The sequence below is a fragment of the Zalophus californianus genome, chromosome 3, assembly GCF_009762305.2.
Source record: "Zalophus californianus isolate mZalCal1 chromosome 3, mZalCal1.pri.v2, whole genome shotgun sequence".
Lineage (NCBI taxonomy): Eukaryota > Metazoa > Chordata > Mammalia > Carnivora > Otariidae > Zalophus > Zalophus californianus.
In genome coordinates this window covers 12,439,414-12,460,234 of record NC_045597.1, presented here as the reverse complement: position 1 = coordinate 12,460,234, position 20,821 = coordinate 12,439,414, and the positions used below count along the sequence as shown (strand labels likewise).

The 20,821-nt window shown below is 40.9% G+C and overlaps 1 protein-coding gene across 28 annotated transcripts in view; it reads right to left on the bottom strand.

Moving 5' to 3' along the window:
- DOCK9 (dedicator of cytokinesis 9) overlaps nucleotides 1-20,821 on the bottom strand; it is a 283,449-nt gene that overhangs the window by 42,057 nt on the left and 220,571 nt on the right. For 17 of the 28 annotated variants that reach the window (XM_027590615.1, XM_027590627.1, XM_027590636.1 and 14 more), the window contains exons 34-39: nucleotides 19,837-19,970; nucleotides 17,678-17,792; nucleotides 14,250-14,316; nucleotides 12,448-12,495; nucleotides 9,729-9,865; nucleotides 1,427-1,542 (exon numbers count right to left, since the gene is read on the bottom strand). In XM_027590615.1, the coding sequence (XP_027446416.1) occupies nucleotides 1,427-1,542; nucleotides 9,729-9,865; nucleotides 12,448-12,495; nucleotides 14,250-14,316; nucleotides 17,678-17,792; nucleotides 19,837-19,970 (617 nt within the window). Of the gene's footprint in view, nucleotides 1-1,426; nucleotides 1,543-9,163; nucleotides 9,208-9,728; nucleotides 9,866-12,447; nucleotides 12,496-14,249; nucleotides 14,317-17,677; nucleotides 17,793-19,836; nucleotides 19,971-20,821 lie in introns of all 28 variants that reach the window. The other 11 variants (XM_027590630.1, XM_027590639.1, XM_027590618.2 and 8 more) reach the window with 2 other exon arrangements.

Here is a 20,821-nt window from a genome sequence, read left to right as displayed (position 1 = left end):
AGAGACTCAGTCACGATGGGGCTTTATCTGTGGAAGGTGATTTTTCTCAAATTACGTCAGCTAACTCAATGCAATAATTTTTCTGAAATGCTCCAAAGGATGCCTCAGCTGAGTAAATTATTTGCAGGGCAAGATCCCAGTGGCTGCTTTGCCAGTGGGCCTCATGAACCTGTAATGTAGGCCAGGTAAGCCTGCAGCGGGGCATGACATCCCTTCCTGCTGTAGCATCTGCCCATCTTCCCACTTTTTCATGGGGGTGCTGAGCTTTAAATGTTTCTGCACACAGGCATGTAGACTTTGACAGAGATCACCTCAGCACTCAAGCTCAATCTTCCCCCCGGGTCTGTGCACTTCTAACAAGCTCCCAGGTCTGCAGCCGCTGCCGGCTGGGGGACCACACTCCGAGAGCCACGAGAGTGGAGGCTCCGTGGAATAGGACATGGCTGCCCCCACACTCATTTTGATGAGGGTCTATATTTCCTTCTCCTCCACTGGGTTCCTGGTAATGACATTTCGGGGGGACATGAGTGGCGTGGCTGCTGAGAAGAATAAAGGTATCGTCTAATAAAGTGACATGATATCAGGGTAACTATTTTTACCCTACTAAAGAAATGTGCCTTATGAGAAGCAGAGACAAGGTAAAGCAGAAAATGACTTGAGTTATCTTTTTCAAATACCCTTGGAAACACAGTTTCAATATTCATAGCATTATCAACACTAATTCAACTTCCTTCTTCTGCACTGGAAATGGAAGCAATCAATTAGCAAGACTGTGAAGTGTTCGGTTCCTAAAACCAAGTGAATGGCTTGCGAGACCATTTCCACCTACTTGAATATTACTTGCTGAAACCTAAAAATAAGACCGAAACCACCTTTTATTTTCTATCCTTGAAATGCTTCTATCACTTCATCTACTGACATTTTTTTTAAATTGTAAGAGGTGAATGTGTTTCTACTTATTGCTCTTCTATATATAAATAGCTAATTTTAACTGCTGCTACATTTGGATATTCTCATAGATAGTAGGGGCAGAAATGTCTGATTGGGTTCCTGTATTAAGTAGGGGCAGAAATGTCTGATTGGGTTCCTGTATTTATCATCCTCGAGGGCACAGAAAACCGTGTTCCCCAGGTGGATGCTTTCTTCCGGCCAAGAGTTAACGGCCTCCAGGGACTGTTTCCATCATGTGCAAGTGTGCAGCACACCCTGACCAGCTAAACTTGACTTTATTTCAAGGAATTCAAGTCATTAACCATGGAACGCTTTCATTAAGGTATCTTAAGGATGTGTGGTTTCTTTACAGGGGCAAAAACAGTTGCTGAAATAAAAAAAAAAAACACAGGAAGTTCTTTTGCTGGTTCCACTAAACGAGCAGAATGAATTTAAAAGGTAAAGCTCTGACCATGCCCAGCTGTTCAATACAAACCTTAAATGCCAGTGTAAACAGAGAGAGTGTGTCTAGAGCCGTGAGGCACACCTCAGTAGCGATGTTGGCTTCCAGCAGCGACTGGTGAAGAACGTCAGCGTCCGAGTGGCCGTAGCCTGCGTGGATTACAACACAAGGTTACTGCCCAGTGACTGCAGACAAAGAGGCTGGCTGCACAGTATGGTCGCAGTCAACTTTTGATTATTTACAGAAGGCTTATTTCCCTTTTTCAACGGTGGGGTGGGGGTAGGTAATTTATAATGTGTCCGTTCAATTAGAACTCTTTTTCAGTTCTGGAAGGGAAAGAAGAGCAGGAAACACGTATTGTGTTCTGGCTATGTGCCAGCCATAACTCTATGAACTTGACATGTATTAGCTCATTTACTCCCGTAGCAGCCCTGTGAAGTATGTACATTATTAAACCCTCCAAGCAGAGAAGGAAACTGAGGCACAGAAAGGCTAAACAGCTTGTCTTAGGTCCCACAGTTAGTGAACAGCAGAGCCAGGAAAGCACCTGAACGGGAGCCCAATCAACAGAGCCACTTGGCTGAGCTCTTAGGATGGGAGGAGTGGTGAAGGAAGTGGAGATTTCTGAAGCTTCCTGCAAAGACAGAGGCAGCGGCGCAGCAGCACAGGGGTTAAGAAAATGAGCCGGAGGTGGGGGGGGGGGGCGGTGGGGAGGAGGGCGCCTGGGTGGCTCAGTCCTTAAGCATCTGCCTTCGGCTCAGATCATAATCCCGGGGTCCTGGGATCGAGCCCCGCAGGATCGAGCCCCGCATCGGGCTCCCTTCTCCGCGGGAAGCCTGCTTCTCCCTCTCCCACTCCCCCTGCTTGTGTTCCCTCTCTCGCTGTGTCTCTCTCTGTCAAATAAATAAATAAAATCTTTAAGGAAAAAAAAAAGAAGAAAATGAGCTGGGGGTCAGGCTGCTGGTCCCTAAATCCAGCTTAGCCACTTGCTAGCTGTGTGACCTTGGGCAAGTTATTTGACCTCTTTATGCCTCAGTTCCCTATCTGTAGAATGGGGATAATAATAGCATCCACCTCAAAGGGTTGCAGTGAGCATTCAATTGGTTAAGATCTGTGGAGTTATTAGACTAGTGCCTGGCACATGGTGGATGGCCGTGTCTAAGTGTTGAATCGATAACATAAAGATCTGTACGATCAGCTACAATGACGAGTGATAATCAAGAGTTGACTGCCCTGCTAATAGTATTCTACTTGCTTTATCAAAAAGCATGAAAGCCAGTACATGTCTGAAAGAAACGTTTAAGAAAAGGAAAGGACTTGAAAAATCATAATTTAAATACAAACTGATATCTTCTATAACGTGGCTGTAAAAATCAATTTAGTACTGACATAAATGTAGCTTGACATACAATTTGAGATATTAAATCATGAAATGATACGCATTAGCAGAAATACATATAGGGATGCAGAGATGTTACAGTACTGATATAGAGGACAAAGAAAGATGGCAATATAATAAAACATCACATAATGTCCTACTCCAAGGAGCAAAAACAAATCAACACTTACTATGTAGGTAATTTTCTTTATACTCCAGAGAGGAGGACATTTTCTATAAAGATCAGGAAAGTGAAGTAGAGAAAACCTACAGAATTTTCTTGAGGCCAGTAATGGGAAACAAAACCCAGAAACTACACTCCAAATTCCTTATCCAGGTCACTGTATCACAGTACCTATTATCAGGACAAAATAAAGTAACTAGCATGACGTTATTCCTACTTTGATAAACGTCAGAGTTTAGAGTGATTTTTAAAAGACTACAAAAGAGATTTTCCAAGCTGCCAAGTTGGTCTCAAAATAGGCTAAAAATACTATCATGTGCTTTCATCCAGTGTTGCTCTGCTTTTAGAAGGGTGGTTCTGAAGCTTTGTGGTTGTGGACTGCATGATTTTCACACTGCAACAGAGTCGATGTACCTTTAGAGGGGCTCCGTAACACCCTGGTGCCATGTAGTTCTCTTTATGTTTGCTTTTTTGGTAAGAAGTCTCCCGGAGAAAGAAAGATGGATGTACTTTGGTACTAATTTCATTGCACTGCCTTTGTAAGCTAGGGCATCACCTCATTCGACATGGTTTGTTTGGTAAGATTCAGAGACGGTGAAAGAGGAAAACAGATTGTTAATTATGGCTAAAGTGATCACAAACTGGGGGAGGGGGGGGATACACCACCTTTTATTAGGCCAACCAAAATTACTGGTCAAAAAGACCCTTTGAGGGCTGCTGAAGTTTTATAGTCTGGGTGAAATCATATAAGGAACTTGTTTTGGTGATCATTTTAATATTTTTCTTGGCAAAGAACTGAAGTTTTCTTTTTCTAGGTAACCTCTTGGCTAAGTGTATGCAGGTGTGATCATTATAGATGCAATTGCCTACACACTGAAGAATTTCCACAGTATTTACTTTCGGCTGAAGGTCTGGACCCATTCAGGACTGGAATTTGGCGATATGTTGTTTTTAAAACACAGAATCAATGGCCACGCTAAATGAAGTTTTTATGTAATTATGTATACACATATGGAAACATGACAATGACAAAATTTCTCTCAGCACTTACACCACCTATGAGTCTTGACATTGTATATTTAATCTCCTTAAGGGTAACAGTCAGATTCATATAGAAATCTGTCTGTGTCTGAATCATCTAAGAATAAAAGAAATGATCCTTTTAAGCCACAACTGGTTATAATTTTGCTTTTCCTTAAACTCCTATCTCAAAAAATCAGCAATATTCCTGAGCCAGTGTTATTAAAAAGTCCCTAAAAAAAACGGGCAGCATGGAGAGGTTGTCTAAGTGGTAGAGACTGCATGGACACTTCATCGAGGAGGGATACTTCCGTGGAAACTGCTTGTCTCAACGCCTGGAGCTAAGTTGTGCATGAGGAAAGGCTTTAGTCATTGGTCACCATGTTACAGGCCAACCCAGAAAAATGAAACAAACTTGGTACATCCAAAAAGGGGTCTTAAGAAAAAAATACAATTTCTTAAAATATCGGTCAGCAACGTCAGAAGCTGATTAAGCGGATTCTCACCGGGGCAAGTAAGGAATGCTGTGTTAACCCTACTGATTTCCCCAATGGAATAGTGGTGCCTTGAGGCACAGGGCACTGACTATCTTCAGCCAGGCTGATCAGAGAAAGGAGGAGAACTTCCCTTGATGTGCCATCTTTGGCACACACATCATGGAATGCTTCAGTATCCTTAGGATTCACAGCTCACATTGACACAACTTTCATTTTGTTATCACTCTGATCAATGATTTATTCTAAAATCCCCAAATTAAAAAAAAATCCCCAAATCTTTTAAACACAGAGGCCAAGGATGAGATTTCCACCCCCACCATGTCATGTGCTATGTTAGACTTAATTAACTTACTCTGTTTCATAAACTCCTGTTATTAGAACAGCTTGACTGAATAACACTGACCACATCTGTAAACCGTCTCTCCCTCCCCAGTGCCACGCCATCAGAGGTGATGTGGTGGGAGGGACACAAACGCTTGCCTCTTCCAAATGTCAGAGGACATTTGGGCTCGAAGTTAGATACATATTCTTACAGGAGGCACTTTCTTTTCAACAGGTGCCTTTATCCTTTATGAAACCAGAATTCTTGTTTTTATTGTCAATTTTTTCTTCTGACCCACATAATATGAATCCAGAAAAATAATACATTTTATGAGAAAAAAGTAAATACTACTGAATGACAAGGAATCTTCTTGCTAAAAGAAGTCCCTAAACGTGGAAGACCGAGTCCCCTAGATATATTAATTCATGGTCTGCAGCTTTTACTAACTGCATATATTTTTGCAAAGTATCAGAGAGATCAGCCCCTGCATTACCTATTTGTTCTTCTCCGTCCCACTTTTATTGCTAAGAATATTTTCCTCACAAATGAGCGAAGGGTAGACAGTAGAATAAGGAATAATATTCCAAGGCAAAAATTATGTGATTTGCTGTCTGTCCTCTGATTCACACAAAAAACCAAATATGCTCAAAATGATTTGTGGAATGAGTCTATAATCCCAGAGTTTATACCTGAGGAAATTGTGACACCATCTGCTTTCTCTTCTCTGAAGAATACCTCAACCTAATGTTTAGCTGAGTCTGAAAATAGTACCTGGTATGGGATATACATTCCAAACTGTGAAAACACTTGGTTTAAGCATACATTGTAATTTAAAGTCCTTTTTTAAGGATATTAAAAATATAAACATGCCTGACTTTAAAAAGGCATTGTGCCAGACTTTCTCAGTCCTGAAACCCCCTCAATTGCAAGAAGTACCAATGACTGGCTGCCATATTGGATGTAATGTGCAAGATAAACATGTGAGATAGGTCTGTTATAACTCTAAGATATATCCTGATATTAGAAATGCTAGAAAATGTGCAAAAATATTATTTCTAAATCAAGGAAACCTGCCTCAGAATTAAAAAAAAAGTGGCTTCATGAACAAACATTTCATTTACTGTCTTGAGTATATACTTTTAAAGCATCCAAGTCGATTTTTTACCTATTTTAAAAGATACATTGTCATGCTTAAAACCTTCTGAAAAAAGGGGCACCTGAGTGGCTCAGTCCGTTAAGCATCTGCCTTCAGTTCAGGTCATGATCCCAGAGTCCTGGGATGGAGCCCCACGTTGGGCTCCCTGCTCAGTGGAGGGCCTGCTTCTCCCTCTCCCTCTTCCTCTGCAGCTCCTCTTGCTTGTGCTCTCTCTTGCTGTCTCTCACTCTATCTCAAATAAATAAAATCTTAAAAAAAAAAACCTTCTGAAAAAATATTAATATTACTTCAAAGGATATATGTGTTCTCTGCATTCTTCCTGTTGATTCAATATTATATACAGTAAGGGAATTTAATTATTACTGATACTCCTGTCTTGCTTGCAGTTCATAGATGTCAAAGAATTGCAGAGTTAGATGTGGTCTTATAAGCCATCTCATCTAACCCCTTACCTCCCCGTGTGATGTTTAAGAGACCTGGACAATATCCCCAGCGGGTCCTCATCCAGTCTCTGTTTTCACCCCTCCAGCTCCAAGTGCCCACACTAGCTAATGGGCAGTTCAGTTAGAAAATGCTTGTTCCATAATGACCTGAAATCAAATTCTCCGCAACTTAATCCGATGACCTTGAACTCTCTCTTACACCGAATAATACAAAATGCAGGTTTTCTTCAAGTGTTTCTACCTCTTGTCTGGCTTTTCGCCCTATCATACCAGTGGGAAATATGAACTATCATGCAAATGAATATATTCCTAGAGCAATACATAACAGCAAAGTAAATGCAAACTGTTATTTTGTATGTTTTGCACACGTATCACTTACTTACTTGCAAACATGTCTGACTTAGCTTCCTTCCCACAGCATGGTTTATGTAAAATAATCTACATGCAGCAATCACTTTCAATTTGCCATTTGACACAACTAGCTTCTGTTGATACACAACAGGATGAGCTTTACAATAAAAAGGTCGATGTCTTAATGTTGTAAACATTTACTTTTCATGTACCTGGGTAATGACCCAAATATAATGAATCTCTATCCTCTGAGTGTTTCTGAAATAGTGAAGACTATTTGGCCACAGTGGGATTAATCATTTTCATTATTTCCTTTCAAAATCCAAGAGTAAAGATAAGACCCTGCCATGGTTACATGTAAAGTGCATATGGTGTCCTTTCCCACGACCTACATGGATCTGCTAATGGGGGCATGAAACTTGGCCTCCACTGGATTAAATTTCTGGCGGTCCTCTGCTGCCCCCAGCTGGTCAAGCTGAGGCCTGACAAAGCCTCTCCTCAGAGAAAAAGACAAAACAAAAAAAAGCAGGTGGTGTATATGGGGAGGGGGCATTCTTCCTATTTTTATTCTTTTCTAAAATAAATTCAAAATAAATTCCAAAATAAATTTTAGACTCTGGCACCCTGCAAATTTCTCACATACTGGATTTACATCATATTGGTTGGCCCAACGGAAGGTACTGTATTCATTGTTAAAGAGGACTTTAGAAAAAAGACATATATGGCTACAAATTTCCCATAAAATACCTAGGCACAGGTGTAAAGAAATCATGTACGTATATATACGTATACATGCTCACACACATACACATGTATACATACAGTATATACTGCTTTTTCTGTGGCTTCTGGGAGAACTGACAATTTGGAGCTCAAAAAGCTAACAAGAGGGAAAGGCTGAAGCCACCTAGATACCCATCAGATTTAGAGATGTAAATGGAGACTGAGTTCTAGGAGAAGATGCAAGGACTGTGAGACACCAGAACCAATTCGGGATGAGCAGGAATTGTAGGAACACAGGAGGAGGCCAAAAGAATCAGCTACACATTGTTTATAGGGAAGGCAGAAGGAGAAACAGTGATTGAGGATGGTGTCACTGAAAACTGACTGAAGCAAAAGTCACAGGATGAAAGAGGAGAGAGGCACGAAGGACGGGCTCTCTGTGGGTAGCAGGAAGAGAGAATGAGAATCAGCCATGTTAGCAATATGGTGCTTGGCTGCAAAACACAGCCAGCTGTCTCTCTCGTCCAATTCAAGCCACCATCGCAAAATCTGTTTGCAGTGGGAGGAGCTGCGGTCTATCTCAGTGGATTAAGGTTATACACTCATGTGTTGATCATTCGTTTTACTTTTGTTTGTTTTCTGTGTTTCCTAAATGATTATCTTTGGAGTCGGGGACTTGGTCGGCTGATTGTTGTTTTTTTTTTTTCAGGTGCTTTAAAGTTTAAGTATTTATTCCAGCTGACAGTGAGGTAGTGCCTGTTATAAACTATGAAAGGCAGTGTGGCGAGTCCTGCAGAACAGTGAGAATTTAATTTCTGTTTGCTAAATAGGAAATGACAACTAAAAACAACAAAACTTGTTTTGTTTGTTTCAACCCCTTGTCTGCAGAGCTAGAAAAAGCCCTGACAAGATATGGAAAAGTCAAGTATTGTAGCCTGAGATGCATCATGAACGTACATCCTACAGCAGAGTGTAGGACTCAGCACTAGCTCTTGAACGCCACCAATTCGGTGTGTGGCAGGCAAATATAACACTGATCTAAATTCAGCTTAGATTTTTACCAAGAGAGTCTATATCCATTCCATTGAACTTTGTTGGGGTGAAAGAGTGGATAGCTGCTGTATTTCGATGCCTCAGCCTTCTTACTCTGAACTATTATCAATTTAAAGCATTGGGAATATTGTCTTTACCCTCAGCCTATATAAAGAAAGATAGGAAGATCACAGTGAATGGCATTCTTATGATTAGAAATGATGGAGAAGATATTAATAATTATACATTAAAAGCATTACTCGGAATGAGAACAAATAAAATTGTCTACATAAGACAGTAACTAGCTATGTTATGCTTGGAGAAAAGATGAAACAATTCAGAGAACACATTACTAACAAATGGTATTTATTATAAATGATGGCATCAGTTTTTTTAAAATACTGCATGGTTGATAACTTTTAGGTTTTCTGCTCTGAGAAACCTTTAAGGAGACGAAACACTTAAGTTTCTAGAAATAGTATATGATGCCATGTCTCCTCTAGGGATATGAAAACGGTAAATTAAAAATAGGCTCCCACTTTTTGGTAGAACCTCTACTGTGAAGTTAGAAAGCCCCAAAGTTAGGAAGGCAAGATGAACAAAAAGGTCTCGGTTTGCAAGTGAAGCGGCCTCATAAGCAGACTTCAACCTGATTAAATCTTACCATTGTCTACAGAAATTCCAAGCACACTTGATATTTTTCTCACACTGAAAACACAGAAAAAGTCACTTTGTTATTGGCTTTTCCACACCCTCACAAATTGATTCATGGGCTTTATGTTTTCACAGCAGTTTAAGGATTAACATACATTCAAAGCTGGAATGTCAGAATGTGGACACTTGATCAACTACATGCATGGGCTCAGAAGAACGAAAGGAAGCTGTCCCAGATGTCCTCAGGACTTGCACAGGGAAAATCCAAATAGTAAATTAAAGATATCAGAGAATGTTTGGCTGTCAAACCCACCAAACTTTACGTTAAAAATACTGAACGGAGGGGGTTGGGACAAAGGGTCCAGCACTTTAGGTCTAGTGCCGTAGCTGACCATGTTCCACATTGTGTCACTCTCCTCCAAAGAAGGGAATTTCGCCATGAGCTCTTCATCCCACTTGCTCTGAGCTGGAAGAAAAGTCAAGTTGGTGATGTGGTGTGCTGCGGCCTGGGGCTCTCCCCTCTGACATGTCACATGAGATGGCTGGCTGTTACGATGGTATGTCATGGGACTTACTGTGGTTAAAAGTGAGAGAGTTATCCAGGCTGCCCAGCTGCTGCAATCTGGCATGCATCATTCCTGTTCTGTTACGGGAAACAGGCAATGTCTGAGATTTTCGATCATGAACTATGGGTCCCAACCCCTCCTGGTTCCTGCAACATGAGTGAAATGGGGTAGAAGCAAAAGTTAGACTTGTTACACTGCAGCAAGACGAGGAGGGTTAGTGAGGCCAGGACACAGCACAAGGGGACCGGCCGCACGCCGACCAGGAGCAGCGCGGCCTGCCTGGGGCCGGGTGAGCCAGAGACGCACACACAGGTGGCAGCTCCTAACAGGTTCACAGCAAAGCACCTGATGACGAAGAAGCAAAAAACAAGCCAAAGCAGGGAACTTTTGAGTTTTAGAATGTACTTTAGAGATGCTACTATTTAAAAATTGGAGCATCAGTCTGACGTGGTGCTAAAGGTTAGCGTTCTGACAACTGCCAAACACCACGAATCTTTTTGGGTTATATATGTTATTAAAGAGCAAAAAAAAAAAAAAAAAATTTTTTTTTAATGAAAACAATGCATTGGAAGAAACAGAACAAACATGCAATGAGAGGGATTATATGAGGCGGTTTTAACACCTTTATTCTTACCCAGGCAGGAAGGAGAAGAGCCACACACTTTGTTAAACTTGTCAGCAGTCAAGTAAAGAAAATAGAAAAGTGATCTGGGTTAGCAATCAAACAGCTAACTTCCTACTGTGTACCATCACCAGAGCAGATGAAAAATGAGACCCGTGCTAGAATGACACCTGTCCCCCGGCCCGTAGCCAACCGTCTCCCTCACTGTGTTATTGTGTGGAGTAGAACAGGGCATGCATGGAGTATCATCCGGCAACATGCTGCTGGGTGATTTCAGAGGGACACAACGAGAAGACGCAGTATTCATCAGACTGGACTGCCACGGAGGGCAGACACCGACAGCGTTCAGACTCCTGCTCAGGATCTTTGTCACATGGAGCAGAAACCACAGGAATTTTCTATAAAGCAGGGCACACCTTTCCACAATGCACATAACAAGGAACATCACCTTCCACTCCCGCCTTCCTATGCCCATCTATTTTTAGGACAGCCCAAGGAAGAACACTTTTACATGCAAATATATACAGGGTGCCTATAAAGTCAGAAGATTTTTTTAAAAAAATTAAATTTATAGCCATTAAAAAAAATTAAGTTCACAGTTACACAAAACCCATTTCTAAAATATTTTGTTGGGCAGAAATCTTCAGCTTCCCACACGCACCATGTTCAACTCTGCGGCATGTCACTGTATTTTGCACAACGCTCTCCAAATGCCATCTTGTGCTGTGGGTGACAGTTACTGCAAGAAGGCTGTGAAGCTTGCCAGGCACAGTGCCTTCCGGTTACAAATACACTGTGTGCCCATCTTCACGGGGCAGAGTCAGAGGGAATGAAGTCAGGGTGTGAGGTGTTACTGTATAAGGTCACCTTGTATATACTTGCATTTGGTACTCAAAAGTGCAAATGTATAATTTACTGTTACGATAAAAAATGACAGTTAAAATGAGAGAACTTTAAGTGCCACTGCATTTCAGTTAAAAATAAATACGAATAGGATGAAAGCGTAAAATATACTCTCTAAATTTGCTCTTTAAAAAAAACCCCACAAACTTTTATTGAACATGAAACATAATTGTGGAAATGTCTCAAATATCCCAAGAAAAGAACAATGTTAACATAAAAAGTAAAATCTCCACACTCAAATAATCTTAAAAATCTCTTTCCTGTTTCATTGCTGTAAAACAGAATTATAGATAAGAGAAAAAACTCAAACACTAGTAAATTTTAAAGTTTTTCCTAAAATATAAATATGTTTACCTATAAATAAACAATAACAACAGAAAAACAGGATACTTAGACCAACCCCCTAAATACCTTATCACAGGATACAGAACGTGGACAAAAACAAATACAGATGCACTGAGCAGCTGCGGAGCAGGAGGGGGGCGTGGTAAGGACAAGATGTGCTCTAAGGAAATGCCTCCAAGAAGGAGAGGCTTGGGTGCCCCTCACAGTGAGGTTCCAGCTCCCCTCGAACTCAGCATGGATCTCAGAGGATAGTGTGGGGCAGGGCCGTGAGGACTTCTGAAACTCAACTGGGAGCTCTGGTCAGACAAAAGCAGGGTATGGACAGCCTATCGGGACTAAGAAGAGAAAAGGCTCCGTTGCAGAGAAGGTTTTTACGGGAGTCCGAACAAACCTGAGATGGACTGAAAACATTCTCGTATGAAGAAAAAAGGAAAAATGGTTCTGCGAGAAATTAACGTCTTTGTAGTTGGGAGAAGGAATGGTAAAAAAGTGACCTCTGAAAGTCAAACAGGGGAAGCGAAACCACTGAAGGAGGAGAAAAGAGCGAGAAGACACACCGGGGGGAGCTGGGCGAAGCGGAAGGGGACACGGAAGGAACAGAACACGGGGAGCATTTGGAAGGAAGCACACGGGCCATAAAGGGAAATCCTTCCAAGAGATGTGCATGAGGCAAAATGAGACTGAAGGAGTGTGGGAATGCAAGCGAAAGATGCCACCAGATTTGACGGTAGCAGTCCAAAGACATCACGGCTGTTTATGAGAATTCCAACTGCCAATCATCACAGACGACAATTTCCACACATTCAGATCCAAGTCATACAGAGAATGATACACATTCAAACTAAACCCCCACAGTACCTGGCTATATATCGCTTCCCCATGTACTGGAACTGGTGTAAGCAGACTCTGCAGACAGGATGAAAAGTTATTAGGAAAACGTGAAAATAAAATGGTTTCCAATACATTGCTTTATTTAAACCCACCAGCAACAACACATTCAATAAACTCTTACGCCTACCATGAGCCTCTTACTTCTGGTGTTCAGAAATTCTCAGGAAGGTCTCTCTCACCCAGAGAAAATCACCACCCTACAGGGGAGGCACCATGCTGTGCTGTTGGTGCCGTGCTGGGCAGTTAAAGCCACAGGGAGGTCTGGGACCAACAGGATTGTCCATCAACTCCGGGTTTAGACGCTGACTCATGCAGTTTGCCTCGGCACAGGCGCTGGGGGAAGCACGGGGGGGGTGCACCGTCCCCAGATGCTTATTTGTCCTCATTCAATCTGGGCAAGGAGCTCCCTCTTTTGGCTTTTCTAAATGGACTGGTCCCTTACAGACATCATATATCTGGTTTTGGGGTTTGTTTTCATATGTCCACAGTACTGATTTTTTTTTTTTAAGATTTATTTATTATTTATTTTGAGAGAACGAGAATGAGAGAGAGAGAGAGCACATGAAAGGGGGGAGGGGCAGAGGGAGAAGCAGACCCCCCGCCGAGCAGGGAGCCCGATGTGGGACTCGATCCCGGGACTCCAGGATCTTGACCTGAGCCGAAGGCAGTCGCTCAACCGACTGAGCCACCCAGACGCCCAGTACTGATTTAAAAAAAAAAAAAAATCATATATTTAGTAAGAGTAGTTATAATAATGTCCAGTAAGTTCTTCTGGTGCTGAATCTCATCTCTCTCCCTCGTTTAACTTAGCAGAGAGAACAATCATGCAACTATGAACCAAGACCATAATCCAAAATGCACAAAGCTCTGAACACCATAGGTTTCCGCCTGCGTTTAGGCAAATATATTTGGCATCAAATTCATGACCCCAATTAACAGATATAAAGCGATTTACGGTTATAATTTACCCAATTGTTGTGAATAATCATAGTCCTACAGAAACAATAATGTGTTTGATTGTGGGGTGCTGTCTGAGACCTTGCTGGGGTGTTACAGAATATGCTCTATATGTAAATTTTCTAAAGACCCCAAAATTTTGGATTTGGAAAATCATCTGGCCCCAGCAATTTTTTTTTTTTTTTTAAGTAGGCTCCATGCCCAGGGTGGAGCCCAACGCAGGGCTTGAACTCATAACCCTGAGATCAAGACCTGAGCTAAGATCAAGAGTTGGACGCTTAACTGACTGAGCCACCCAGGTGCCCCTGGCCCCAGCAATTTTGGATAAGGGATTGTGGATTCATGTTTTTTTTTTTTTTTTTAAAGCAAAGAGCTTAAAGGAAATCAGAAACTTAGATTGAAGAGATAAAATGAGGTAATAAAGATAAAATTAAGATTTCACTTACATTTAAAAATTATACCTATTTTTGTCTCAGTTTTTACATCTACTTGAGCTAAGTTAGATTCCCCTTCGAAATGTAGCATCCACCCAATTCAGCTAATAAACTGTGTCATTTTATTCAAATGGCTTTTACACATAAGCAGTTAGAGCTCTCATCTATAACAACCACATATCTAATAATTGAGGGTTGGTCACTGCCCACTGAGTCATGTGCTCCTGAGAGCAGGTGCTGGGGTCAGGTCCAGCAGAAAGAGCTTAAAAAGGGTGGATGTGAATATACTACATTCCTGGTTCAACTACATAGCATTGTTCACACCTCTTAATTAGCCAGGAAAAATCAAGAGGCAATAAGCTGAACAAAACTACTCACTCAGATATTGTAAAAAAATCCATAAGTTCAGATGTTGAAGCCTTGTTCCAATATGTAAACAAAGCATCTAGAAAGTAAACATTAATTTGGTCAGAATCGTGATGTGTATTATATACATTAGGGGATAGGGAAAAGATTTTGGAGTATAAACCCTCAAACCCTTTTATAGCTGATCAAAGAACAAACTGCAGTGACCAATCTTTACCGGTAACATACACAACGTGCATATTCAGTTTAAAGAAGCTGCATTTGAACACCTGAACTTTAATTTCATCATGTATCACCTAGCACTATATAGTACATATTTAAGTTACATATAATGTGCTCTTAAGTGGGTCAGAAATTTCAAAGAATACAAGTAGGCAAATAATCTCAAGTTAGGCTCTCTCTTTACCTGATACAGATCTCTCTCCAGTAAGGAATCTGTTGAAAATTCTTGCATATACTTAAGTACTCTCTTCCTAACACATACATGCAGAACTGGAAGTGTACATGCTCACACACTGCTCTTCCTTTGAGTTTTAACTCAGTAATGTAGCTTCGATCTATTCCAATCTTTTCCAAGTTGCCTGATATTCCTCTCCATGAATGCAGTATAATTGAGTTAGCCAGCCCCTTACTGATTGACATTTACTTGTTCCCCCCCCCAATGTTTTGCTACATTAAATTATGCTTCAAAGAATATCCTTTTACGTGGATGTTTGCACACTTGTCTGACTACATCTATAGGATAAATATTCTTAGAAGTGAAATAGCCATGTCAACTTTATGTGCATTTAAAATTTTGACAGATGTTGGCAAACAGGCTTCCAAACAAGCAACGTATGCAAGCTCCTGTTTCCCAGGATGATGACGCAGTATACTCTCGAATAAGAAGTCACACTCATACCTGCTCTGCATCAAGATGACCTGGCATATTTTCAGTAAAGGCAAATCCTACAAATCCGTTTACAGGAAGCATTCTCCGTGTATGACCCTTAACTTTTTAGAATTGCACAAAGAGTGTTATCACTGGGTAGTTAAACATTTTTGCATTCTTATATTTTATATTGAGGTTGAGAAACTGGTGGAGAGATTTCTCTCAGGGAGAAAAGCCACTGGATTTGGGGGCCTGAGGTGAGTGAGAGTGCGTCCGCAGAGACGCTGATGGCTCATGAAGGCGCACGGCCACGGACTTTTCACTCCACACTTATCAGGCAGGGGAAGCCATGAGATATACATGGAGAATCTGTTATTTGTGAGCACTGTGTTGGGGGGGGTCTCATGATTGCACACCTGTCCTATCTGAATCGCCACCACAATCAGAGGCAGTGTTCCAATTTACAGATAAGCTAATAAAGGCTCAGAGAAGTCAAGTGGTTCTCCCATCACCAGCCTAAAGAATCATGGTGGAATGGGGACTTAAATCACCTGATTTTAAAAGCCACGTTTAGTTTATTAGACCAGTAACATGGGTGGGTCAGTGAGCTTCCATCTTTCAGGAATTCTGAGTTCAGATTCCAGAGGAACAGACTCTGGTTACTTGAGACTGGCCATCCTCATGCGGTGAGCACCCAAGGAGCCAAGTGAATATGAGAGGACCTGTCCGGGTCAACTTGCAGGTATCTGTGGTCACCCCAGCACATATCAGACAGAGCCGGCTGGTCAGCCAAGGGACACCAAGCTGCCTTTCCTTGCTCTTGGCTACTGACTGAGGCTGAGGTTGAGGCTACTGACTAAGGAGAGGGGGAAGACGACTAACCTCTATGAAGGAGGTAGGGGCCCAATGCGTAGGAGGTGCTCCTTGAATGTGGGTAAAGGGAGAGAGTAGCTACACAGTTAGACAGTTGACTCTGGTTGTCTGTCTGGGAAACTACTCCAAAGACAATTTCTCCCCCACCCCATACCACACACAAGAATCAAGTCCAGGTAGATACTAAGATTTAAATGTGAAAATTTGAATAATACCACTTTTAAAGATAAAGAAGATCTTTATATCTTCATGACTCTGGGGGGAGGTGAAGATTTCTTTAACATGACACACATACAAATTCAAATTATAAGAGGAAGGAAATTGATACGTTGAAGGTAATTTTTTTTTTTTTTAAAAAAAGCTCTAAAACTGTTTTGAAGAGGTCATTGCATGCAAGTCTGTGCATGGCCTTCCAAAGGTCTATCTTTAAAGGATAACTTTCACTTGGATGCAAAATTTCTGGTACATTGGTCTTAGAAAAGTAGTTATGTTCTAGTTATATAAATTATATTTATTATTTGAAACTTAAAATATTTTAAGGAAAACTTTCAGCAAAGGAAAAATAGAATTACAAAGCTGGCTAAAACTCACCATCATGATATAAAGTTCAGAACTTTTGACATTAAGGGAAGAATTTCAACTTTATAACCCAAACGCCTGAATAAGTGCCCAGTGCTTTGCTATTTGGTCATCATTCAAGGAAAATATTGTCTGTTTGTTGTGTTTTTAAAAGCTCCTTTAAAGTAACAAATTAGTAACAAAATAACCTAGTCCTGAAGCATTTTAAAGTCAGGTATGCAGTTCCTAACATCTAAGTACTAAGGTCTGGCTATTAATGCTGGAGAAATGGGAGCTTGATAGAAAAGAAACACTATTTTCAGGCAGAAATGCCTTCCCCTGGATGTTTAAGGCCCACACTGACTGCCACCACATTGGCAGCATGAGAGGCCTTCAGCATTTTGTTTTCAAAAGACTTTGCCTTCACTCAATACACTTCACAGGACACTTTCTGCTACGTTGCAGCGAAAATAAGACAAGATTTTTGATCAAGGAAGAAACATGACATTGTACCATGGCACAACTTAATGTGATTGCTTGTATCACAAAACCAGAGTTTCATGGATGTTTACACACTTTATTTCATTAAAAAATGTGGTTGTCAAACCCTTCATGAGAAACTTAATCTACTATGTTACCACTAATTCCATGAGAAAACTAAAAAAATCACATCCCGCTTCCAGTTAAAGCCAGGAATGTCACACACGCTCTAAATGGAAGAGATGCTTAGATCCCCCAACACTACATCTTCCAATTCAAGAGCCTGACTAATAAAGTTATGCAAGTTGCCAGTAAGTTCGTTTGGACAAATGAAATTGTTTAAAAAAAAAAAAATCAAAGGCTGCCTCATTTATCTGCTTCTGTCTCCTTTAATTATGATGGTAGGTCTGAGTTTAATAAAAAAAAATTGTTTTTAAATGGCCCATGTACAGTTTAGAACTCACTTTCTAGAATAATTAGTAAAAACCCTTTTCCAAATTAAGACTCTTATTTCTGCTACATTTAGTAAATTAACATGTATTTCAAATGAGGAAGAAAAGCTTTTTAAGTCCTCCTATCCTTTCAAGCAATTACAAGTTTTAAAAAAAGAAACCAAAGACTGAAACAAAGTAAAACCGACAACTTCACTTTTACCTACCATCAGACATGCTTTTTAAGATGTAGAGGAAACACATCAGCAGGCTCTTAATCTCGGACTGGTCAAGTTTGTCACAACGAACCACAGAATTTCCCAAAGTGCCACTTTGTTGGTGCTAAAAAAAGGAAATACAGGTGAATTTTTTAATCCATCATTCCAGGTAAAACAAAATTAGGTTAATTTTTCTGCCTTAGAAGAGAAAGGTTCTTAGAATTGAGTCAAATCACACAAATTGGAAGGTATAACTCATTTGTCGACAAACCACAGGCACACCTTCACCAAATACACACACAGGTGCTAGTCCACAGAAGCTCTGACTTGCCTCCTTTGCATACTATCCTAAGAGACAAGCCAGCAGGCACAGACTTTTCAAATTAGATAACCTTAGCTGTAGCTACCAGCTTAGTTCTAAAATGTCAAGTACAATCTCATGCAAAAAAGGATGTGTGCTAGGATCAAACACAGAAATGATGAGTCAGAAGACACCGCAGAACCAACCATATCCTCAGGAGAACGCCAGTGGCTGAAAGAGCAAATAAAATCTACACTCCTGTTGTGTACCAGCCACAAAAGCCTAGGGCTGAGTCCCTGTCATTCAGCTGACATCATGGGGCACCCTTGGGGGGGAAACAACAGGCAGGTACCCAATAGGAACAAACAGGGACACCTCAGCAGAGCTTGGCCAAAGACCCTAAACTGATGAGATCATTCCCTCATCAGCTTAGCTCAACACTGCAAATTTCAGAAAGCACAGGGCACGGGGTGAGAGCAGTTTTGCCACTAGAGAGCAAGTTTACATGTTCAAGGGGTTCACATTAGGGAAAAAAAAAGAAAAAGAATCTCATCTCCTGATAAAAAAACACAGGAGATTTTAAAATCTTCAAAGTTATATTGCCAATTGAGAGCAGGATTTTTTAATTTTTTTTGGCAAATATCAAAGCAGGAAGATCAATAAAAAAGTATCTTTCGTTCGAGGTATTGGGGGGCGATTGAAAAAAATATACAGTAAACAGGTTTAATAAATATCATACATGAGTATTTTTATTATAGGAAGAAATACAGGTGCAGTTAGTGGCAAAACCATAGCGTGAATGCATCATTTCGCCCACCCACTTCGCCAGGGCCACGAGGAGAACCCAGTACTTCTTGCAGTGGGAGGGAAGGTGCAGCATGCAAAGTTTCCTCTGGCAAAGGTGGGATTGTTAGAAGGGAAAAATCCACAGTGACCCGGTTTTTCCTGGCTGACTGGCAGTTCTCTTCCTCCTCTCCAGGACCGTGTATGACGCAAGCAGAATGCCTCCTGAGCAGCTTCTCACTCTACACATGAAGGTAAGTCACGGTCAAGGGGAAAGTTCAACGCGTCATGACACACACCCACACTGAGATGCTCACGCCTCTAAAGGAACCGCACTAAAGGATAATTGTGCCATTGCCAGCCACAGAAATGTAAGTACAATGACAAACCTGAGGCTGAAGGACATTCTGCACGTTTCTGAGAACTAGAAATACATTCCTAAGTAGTTCACCTGTTTATTGGTATGTGTGCTTGCCTATAATGAAATAATAGGAAAACAGTGGCTAAGGCAACACCAATCTATCATTGTTCCAGGTTTAAATTCAAGCTTTATCCATTCCCACAAAGTTCCAAATAGTTTGACCCTTGATTATTTCAGGAAAAAATGTTAAATATAAGGAGGATGTGTTGTGCTGGGGGTACCAGTGTGAGTTGGTTACAAATAAAGCCTTATCCCTGAATCACCTAGATGATCAATTAATTTTTCTGGAGCTGGCTCTGGACCCAACACCCATTTGCATGGATAACTGTGTATAAATGGTATTCTCCAGCATACAGACCATGGCGATTCTAAATGAGTGGCATTTTGATCTCCCTACCTGTCCAACCCGCCGAAACTATTCGCTCAAGGTCCTCCACTGTAAACACTGCCCTGATGTGAAATCTTGGAAACAAGAATTGGGGGGATTTCAGGAAATGGGCCCCATCCTTAGATTATACTCTGATAATAACTCCAGGTTAACTGAGTTATTTAAAAAAAAAAAAAAAGTCACACTTAATGAACACCAGAACATGAAGCATGGGTTACTTTGGGGCTAAATCCATTAGCTGTAAGAAACACTTAAGTTATACGAAAAGAAATTACCTTATCCAGGGAATTGCTTTTCTCACTATTCCTTTCTGGAAGGCTGTTCCCCGAATCTGTGCTTATGAGAGATCCTCTTGAATCAGCGTTTCTCACACTATTGATGTTTGGAGTTGACGTTGTATATGGAGAAGCTAAACAGAAATTAAGCCAAGACCAAAGACTTGGTGAGATACAACAAAATAAAGACAAGCAGTGAACTTTAAGGGAAATTGCTTCTACGACACTTATTTTTTTGCTAAGTTGGTTCAAGAGTTTCATTCAACTACCTCACCTTTAAAGAACCAGGCCATAAGCCGAAACATTCAGACATAACCAAGAATTCACTTATGTGAAGCTACCTTTGATTTCTCAGACTAAAGGAACACACACTGTTCCAGAATGAGACAAAGACGTTAAAAAAGTTAAAAAGATAAATCCATCTACAACTATCAAATCAAAAAATGAAACCATGAAATGAGCCACAGTATTCAAACTATATGCTGAGGTGCCCTAGGAAACTCACAGGGGTGTCTTGGGATGTTTTACATTTTCAAGAAAAACACGATGATGCTCAAAACTGCAGTTTCGACTGAAACTGCAGTTTCAATGTTAGATCGTGCTACATTCCTTTCGATGATGTCCTATCTTTGTGAAGCTAGGGATTTGGTGGTTGCCATGATAAAAAGCAGGTACTGGGTGAAAATCAATGTGGAACAGGATACGAAGATGGTGGTGAGCAATCTGATTCCAAATTTGAGAAGCTGGGCAGTGCCTCACAGGCACACACATCCCATTGGTAATGGCTGTGGTTATTAAAAATAAATATTTTTTCTTTAAATTTATGTATATTTTTTTCAGATGCCTACTACGTTGTTCAGATATAAGAACTTAGTAGGTTATGTGGCTCCAAGTACCTCATAAACAGAACTGTTGGGTGTTTACTCTGGCCTGGGGACTTGATGAAAAAATTACTGTGACAATAAGCGTGCTGTGAACGGAGAAT